At 45.9% G+C, this 8,228-nt stretch overlaps 1 protein-coding gene across 1 annotated transcript; it reads left to right on the top strand.

The window, feature by feature from the left end:
* Positions 1-745: 745 nt before the first annotated feature.
* BSH (transcription regulatory protein SNF5, putative (BSH)) lies at positions 746-4,599 on the top strand. Its single transcript, XM_087547653.1, has 10 exons — positions 746-908; positions 1,013-1,101; positions 1,194-1,288; positions 1,424-1,495; positions 1,576-1,623; positions 1,732-1,815; positions 3,858-3,896; positions 4,056-4,135; positions 4,287-4,349; positions 4,499-4,599. Exons 1-10 carry the CDS (start codon positions 856-858, stop codon positions 4,590-4,592), a joined length of 717 nt encoding a protein of 238 aa, XP_087403779.1. The 5' UTR covers positions 746-855; the 3' UTR covers positions 4,593-4,599.
* Positions 4,600-8,228: the final 3,629 nt, after the last annotated feature.

Raw genomic sequence — 8,228 nt, 5'->3', positions numbered from 1 at the left:
CCACAAAGCTACCATTACCTTCATCGCTTCCATGCGTGGCAGTTGATCAAGCATATCTTCATCAAGGAGTGTTGTTTGCTTGTAGCAACATAATCAACAATGTCTTCATCAAGGAGTGCCCAGACTCCCTTGGCTCCACGAGTCCGGCATCGCGTCACACACTTTGTAAACATCTGAATCTGCCATATTTTGGCTTTTTCTAACATCCTCCGTTGGCAGCGACACTCGTGCTAGCCGCCAAATGAATACGTTCACTTTTGTAGGAACCTCTATGTTCCAGAGTTTGGTCCATGTTTTTCGTAGGTTTTTCACATCCGAGCATGCTTCTTTATTTTCTACTTTCTAGCCAATCCTCCCGCTGCTTTTTTTTATCAACCAACAGCTTGTAGGCAAAAATGTTGCATCTTGTTTTTTTTTTTGAGGAAATGCATCTTTCTTTTTTGAGAGAATTTTTTTGGGGTAATTGTTTTGAGGGAATTGAGGAAATGCATCTTGTTTAAATGAAAGTTTTTTTAGCAACTAATTTTTTAGGCAACTTTTTTTTTTGAGAATTTTTTAGGCAACTAAATGGAAGTTCCAATACGGATTAGACCTGGGCCGTTCTCATGAATCGCGGTTTCTTGGGCTGGCTAGACCACCGTGACCGGTCCAATATGAACCCACAATGAGTTGGCTAAAAGAATGTGCACATTGAGTCCACATTAGATATGGGCTCTGAAATTTCTCAAAAAAAAAAAGAGATATGGGCTCTGAAGTCCGTATTAGCCCCGTCCGCGGCGGAGCAGGCAAAAAGAGGACATCCGCCCTCGAAATCCCCAACCGCACGGCGGCGACGAACGGACCGCCCGGACGGCGATGAAGACGGTGAGCCTCGGCGCCCCGCGATCCTCCACTGTGAAGTTCCGCATGTACATACTCTCTCTCTCTCTCTCTCTCTCTCTCTCTCTCTCCGAGGAACCTTGGATCTGTTGGGGGATGGGGGAGGAGCTAACCGCGCTGCTGCGCTGGGCAGGCCGACGAGGGACAACCTGGTGCCGATACGCGTCGACATCGAGGTGGACGGCCAGCGCTACAGGGATGCCTTCACCTGGAACCCCCGCGGTACGGTGCCGCCTTTCCTGATGTTCCGGTCTTTTCGTCAGGTTCATCGGTCTTTGCTGATGTTTCCTGATGGTCTTTCCTGCGCCGTACAGATCCCGACTCGGAGGTCATCACCTTCGCCAAGAGGACGGCCAAGGAGCTCAAGCTTCCGGCCACCTTCGTCCCACAGATGCTCCAGTCCATCCAGGTACCACCGTTCTTTCTCAGCTTGCTTCATCTTTGTGGTTCATTTAGCATTGTTTGTATTGCTATTCTGCAATTGGACAGCTCTGTGGCTTACTACTAGTTGTGTCAATTATTTGTGTGTGTGTGTGCCGAAAAGGGGCAATTGGCAGAGTTCCGTTCCTACGAGGGGCAGGAGATGCAGGTCAAGGAGAAGATTATGCCCCTCAAGGTTAGCGTCTTTTGGTAACTGCAGACATGTGGACTGTTTCGGTGCCATTTCGTTTGAATTCACATGAATGGTATGTGCAGATTGACCTCCGAGTGAACAATACGACAATTAGAGATCAGTTCTTGTGGGTACGTGCACGTTTGTCGATAATTATTTATGTAGACTGTTTGCCTTATCAGGCTGTTCGAATGCATTATTAATTTTGACTCGGTTTCGCATCAACTTTAATGTACCAGGATATAGGCAACCTTGAAAGTGATCCTGAGGAATTTGCAAGGACGTTATGTGATGATTTGAACATTACAGATCCTGAAGTTGGGGTAACAATCCTTTAATTCTTGAGAGATTTGTATGATTTCATTTGAAACACTTATTTTAATGTAATCAAACAAAATAGGCAATTGATGCATCATGTTAAGGATGTCAGTTTTCTTCGCGATCCAGGTGCTATCTACACATTTAGGCTACACCTAAATCCCTTACCAAATATGGGAAACCTGTCACATTTCTTTTCAATAACTGAGCTACACGGAGATGCAACTATAGTTTTGACTTCCCTTAATCTTCAGTTTCATACCAGTAGTATTTGCATCAATAGACATACCATTAATTTATACCAGCACGCGCGTGATTTGTGCTCTACGAGTGGCCGCGTCACAGCCGTTAGATCGTGCATCGCTTCACCACGTGTGTGTGGGTGAGCACCGACAAGTGGGGCAGGGACTGTGGGGGCATAGTGCAACCTTGACCGTTTGTCTTCTTCGATCTCTCTCTCGAAATTTCTTCCAGTTCCTCTTTTCTCTTCTCATCCTCTCCTTCCTCAGCTCTAGGGTTCATCTCCCATATTTGCTACTCGTCAACGGGATCGAAGAGGCAGGGGGGCAGGGGGGAGGGGCTGTGGCAGAAGGAGATCGACGGCACTGCTGTTACTCGGCCTCGGTAGAGATTGGTGGGGGTGGAGCGGCGAGCTGGAACACACACACACGACGAGAATGTCCTTTTGCGCGGGGACGGGTGTTTGTTGGATGCTGGATGCGCTGCGTGGGAGCATCAAGGCAGAGGGTGGTCCTCCAATGAGGCACTGCCCAGGAGCCAGGAGGGGAAAATACAGAGGGCGATGCAACACTAGGAAAGTGCAGGAGTGTTTTTTTTGTGCGCGGGGGGGGGGGGGGGGGGGGGGGGGGAGCATGGTGACATACTTTTCATTGTGCTTTGTATCCCTGCTGATTTGCCTCAGATTTTTTCAAGAAACGCCAGTCTGTAGTAATTTATTTGCCCAGATGTTTGGAGTTGCATCTGTTAACAAGTAGTTGCCTCGAGTTCTCCTTGAAAACTGGATGCCAGTATCATGTTAGTGGCCTGTTATCCTCTTCGTAGAAGGCAACTTCCTGACCTTGTTTGCCAACGAAATCAACAGACGTGGTGCCCTGTGATGCGCTTTCCGTGTGCTTTGTGCATTCCACCTCTCTTGTTTTCTTCCCTTTTGTTGCTGCAGCGCCTTGGATCTGCTACAGTGTTGTTTTCTTGTTGCCTCATTTTTTGCATGTGGCGGCGCAGGTATACCTGCGAGGGAGGGGGGGGGGGGGGTGCAGCGGATTTCTTGCCTCTTTCTAGAGAGGGAGGGGGACAACTCGCCAGAAAATAGGGGACCTGGTCGCGTGGGGTTGCCTTTTTGGTTCTATTGTTTACAAAAGAAGGAAGCCACCTGATCGCGCTATGCACATAACATTTCCTACCTAGTATCGTTGTAATTTATATACATGGAACTTGAAATTTCCATTTAAACATAAGAATACTAACAAGTTGAGCGAGATTGATTGAAAGCGCTGTGCCAACTTGCGTACAAGATTTTTAGACATTGATGTTCCTACAGCAGCCTGATCGCGCTATGCACATAACATTTCCTACCTAGTATCGTTGTAATTTATATACATGGAACTTGAAATTTCCATTTAAACATAAGAATACTAACAAGTTGAGCGAGATTGATTGAAAGCGCTGTGCCAACTTGCGTACAAGATTTTTAGACATTGATGTTCCTACAGCAGCCTGATTCTTCTATTTTACGTTTGGAAGAATCTTGTAGATGTTTCGGCTTTAACCTTCATTATATCTATTGGTTCTGAAGCTTTGTTGAATTTAATTTATCTGTCCTAAAGTTTTGGATTTACATGTATATTTCTGGGATTTGACAGCAATTTGCACCGCTATCAAACTCAATTCTAACCTTTATTTGGTATTGTTGTTTTATGCATGATACATATTTATTATTAAATGGACATTTCTTATTGGTGTATAGATGGTGTGTAGTATTTCAGTAACTTTGTTTTACACTGATAAAATCATGCTAATTGATGTGCAGCCTGCAATAGCTGTTTGCATCCGTGAGCAACTTTATGAGGTTAGATATACTTCCTCTGCTATTTATCTTTACAATTTCATGAAATTTCTTTGTTGGTTTGTTTTTCAAGTAAATACCTGCAAAATTTGGCTTTCACTAGTTATTGGATAGGATAATTTGTTGGCCAACATGAATAAACAAACGACATGAACTTGACAGATTGCTAGCCAGACTGTTTCTGCTATGAGAGAAGCTAAAATGTCAAAGAAAAGGCGAGCACCAGAATTTGCCTCTAATAGGTTTGTGGAAGTGTCTACTGATGTTATTTTTGTTGAGTCTTCAGTTTTTAGTGGAACTACTACAGGACTGGCAAACCTTTCCAAACTATGCCACATCCCTTATTTACATGTTGTATCTGTTATTTTAAATGGTGTGCCCATGTTTTTGCAGTAAAGCCATGAACAACGCAGTGGATATGTTCAAGTATTTTGGGAGCAAAGGAAGCGTCATTCGGTAAGATCTGCTATAATAAAGCCTTTTATAGACATGACTTATACAGTTTGGTTTTTATCACACTGTTTATTCCGCACTTATAGGGACTAAGGCAGGGATTTGTTGCAGCTCCGGCCTTCTATTAAAACTGTCTGTTTTGCATATATTAGGAAAAAGAAGGAGTGGTACCTGTACGAGCCTGTTGTAGATGTCGTGCCTAAAGAGGAAGCTGCAGTTGTGGATGCAAAGGAGCAGCTGAAATAAACTCTAGGTAAGAGAAGTAGGCCACACTGATCATTTATCATCATCAAACTCTATTTACTGTAGTGAATTTCATTTTGTTTTTGTCCAGAAGCTTTTATTTGTATTATACATTAAATTAGTGCTCTGACAGCAAATGACTGTCCCTAATAATAGCATAAAGCGGTTAGCAAAAATAAATCAGCCTTTTTTGGTTGTAGGATCATTGGTGCTTATTTTGAAAGATCAGCAGTGCGTAATTATGCACCAATGCTTAGTAGGTGCTTACACATTTAACTTGCACTCATTAATATATAGGGGAATATTATTGTGCTGACATTCCCTTAGAGGTCATGGCAAAATGAACCTTTTTTATGGCAATTTATATTGCCGCGGGGATGGCAAATTTGGACCTCCTTTGGTTCATAGGATAGGACTACCATGGGAAAAGGAAAACCATAGGAAGTGAGATGGCTTGTATCTTATATAATTCCTATGGGTAAAACATGCCATTTGATGCATAGGATAGGGATTTTTTCATTGAGTCTAGGTTTATGTTTTTTTTCCTTTGAAATGTGAAGGATTGATTCCTATCCTACATAGGAATGGGAATCTGGTTTGTATGGTTTTCTGATTCCTATGGTATTCGTACCCTATGAACCAAAGGAGGCCTTAGTTAGCAAGCACGGCAAATCCTGACAATAAACTGAACTGAGGCGGATTTGTCGTGCTTGCCAACTAAACTTACCATCCTTGGCCAACATAAACTGCCATGCAAATCATTCGCAATTGCCATGCTTCCAAGGGAACCATTGCCGGTTAAGCCGGCCCTAATATATAATAATAAATCATCTAATCACCTACAAAGAGATGCTCGCACTAGAGGAGATGCATATCATATGGTTGCTTCATGTTGCAGAAAAACCAATTCCCTTCAGTCTGTGTTCCGCAAGCGTCGGGCGCAGGCGTTGGTGCGAACCCCGAAGCGAGGACGAAGATTGCCGAGCAGCAGCTGCCAACCTTCCCTCCCTGCCCGTCAACGAGTTGTATGTAGGGTCTCCGTCGTTGTACACAGCTTGAGCAGCGCGAGTGCTGGAGGTAGAATAGGCTTGCTCGGTAAATACTTACCCTGCTTTCCCTCACCCCGTCACCGAGGATCGTATCGTGTGCTGCTGATGTTGACTGGAAACGAGACCGCATCGTGCCTGTTGGGAACATTCTGTTGTGCTAATAGTTTCAGCTGTCAGTGTCAAGAAACAAAATAGTTTCATCTTTCGTCTGTCTGCTGGCTGCATGGTTAATATCTAGCAGTGGCCGGGTCGAGGCAGCTTGGCGGCGACGTGTTTGGTCACGGCTTAGTCAGCCGCGTCCAGCTCCACAGCGCCTAGATAGCGCTAAAATTTGACTCGGACTAGTCCCCGCTTCCCACGTAGTGACCGAAAGCGACGGAGGAGCTGTAGGATCCAAATATTACACATCTCGTTCACGTCTTCGAGGGAAGCATGCAAAGTTGGACAGGCTAACCCAGTGGGCTAGCAGCACGTAGCGACTGCTGCTGATGCATGCTCATAGTCGAAAAGTTGACTTGCGTTTTTGTCCAGATGCATTTGTTGCCGGTTCTTGTGGGTAGCGTTTAGGAGGAGGAGAATATGGTGCCATGTTAGATGGACACTTCACGCCAGCTAGGTGCTTATCTGTAAGCTGAAGCTTTGCTGGAAAAATGAATGGAAAGAGCGAGACCCAGAAAGGAGAATCATATGACAGAAGGGAGGAATGAAAGGGGAATCATATAGCAGACGTGGGCAGCGAGGGCAAGACAAGAGTGTTAAGTGCCTCGTTGGATAATATGGACGAGAAACATATAAAGGAAAACACACAAGAATTTTACATGGATGGGAGAGAAAACTGGCGACCACAAAACACATACAAATTGTATGAATGATAACATGTGGATTGAAAAAGATTGCCTCTGATTTATGCAAATGAACGCATAGAATATTAGACCGTACGATGAATTTTCTCCAAAATTGGAAATATGAAAAATGAAGAGGAGCCTTGGCGCAATGGTAAAACTGTTGCCTTGTGACTATGAGGTCATGGGTACAAGTCCTGTAGAAAAAAAAAACCTTGCAAAAATATAGGGAAGACTGTGTACTGTAGGCACGACATAGTAAGAGTATTACTTTTTGCGGGGATTCATATAAATATGTTAATACCATTTCTTGGAACGGAAGAGCTTTTGCCCAAAAACCAAGATTTATTCTTCGGTCAAAATCTGCTGATGAAAACAATTTTTATTCTTTGGTGAAAGTCTCACGTGGGCAGTACTTCTTATCCTTCAGCTCGTTTCGGTGCTTGTAATTGTTGCTAGGTGGTCCATAGAGCTGGTTGTAATTTTTGTTACATCTCCGGACTACCAGATGATGAATAGATTGAAGTTTCTTCCGCAAAAAAAGAAAGTCTCTTGGAGGCAGCAATATTTTATGGAAGAACATGTTGCCTATTAATGGAAAAACCAGTTGAAACTAGATAGATAATACGAAGCTTTCATACGGTGAATTGTATTGACATATCTTTGTATCTGATAGTACATGATTTGTAGTCTATCTTTGCCTTCATCTCTACAAAGAGACTTCTTGTCCCAGCCTTGCACTCTATGTGAACTGTTCGTCGCTCAACAACAAACATTGAATTGAGTAAATTGCACAAAACCACCACTTTGAAGGCTAGGTTTGCGAAAAACACTACAATACATTTTTTTTGCAGAAAACATCACGTCTACGGTAATCTTTTTGCAAAAAACACTGATCGGTGGATTTGACTCGATTGAGCATGTTTATGACAGATTAGGCCCGCTAGTCAGGCTGACGTGGCACCGACTAAGTAATTGCGACGTTGGCAAACGTTATCATCCCGTGTGGCCCTGTGGGGTCCACCTGTCATCGAAAGAAAAAAAGAAAAAAAGCTGGTGGTCCGTGCTCGTCAACCTCACGCCGTTGGACAGAGGAGCGCTGTGGCCGCCGGCGCTGGAGTCGACCGGGGCCCGAGGGAGCTCGCCGATGACGGCTCTGGAACAGGCGCTCCGCGCCGCGTCCGGGGGGTGGCTGCGGGGTCGCATGGGACAGCCTGCAGCGTTGCCGCCATGGGCCAAGCCGCGACGGCTGAAGAGCTGCGATGGAGGCGCCCGCAGGGCTTCCCCTGAGGAACTCGGGGGCGGCAGCAGTTCGAGGGCATCCAGAGGAGTCGGTTATGCCAAAGGAAAGGAAGGGGAGGGCTGCTGGCAAGGAATTTGGCCAACGGGATGGGCGGCGGCACCTCGGCCATTGGAGGGGGGAGGAGCTCTGAGGCTTGGGGAAGGAGTTGAGGACTGCGAGGGGGCAACGGGATCCCTGCGCCCTCGCGAGCCACGCGAGGTCTGCGTCGAGGCAGAGCCTGCCATCGTCGTTGCCGCATCGAGGCAGACGCCGCCATTCGTCTGCCCTCGGCCGAGGCAGAGGCCTCCCCGCCACCAGTGCTCCCCCACGGATTCCGTCCTTGAGCACGGCCGCCGCATCCCGGCGCCACGGTCCTTGCTGTCCTTGACCTTCCTCGCCTGGCTGAGACTCGCAACGCCGGCCTTTGTCCGCCGGCGTGTGCACTGCACTCAAACTGTTCGATGGA

This window comes from Triticum urartu, chromosome 1A (genome assembly GCF_056163025.1).
Source record: "Triticum urartu cultivar PI428250 chromosome 1A, HENAU_Tu73, whole genome shotgun sequence".
NCBI lineage: Eukaryota > Viridiplantae > Streptophyta > Magnoliopsida > Poales > Poaceae > Triticum > Triticum urartu.
The sequence above is the reverse complement of the archived record's forward strand: the minus strand, read 5'-3'. Positions and strand labels throughout refer to the sequence as shown.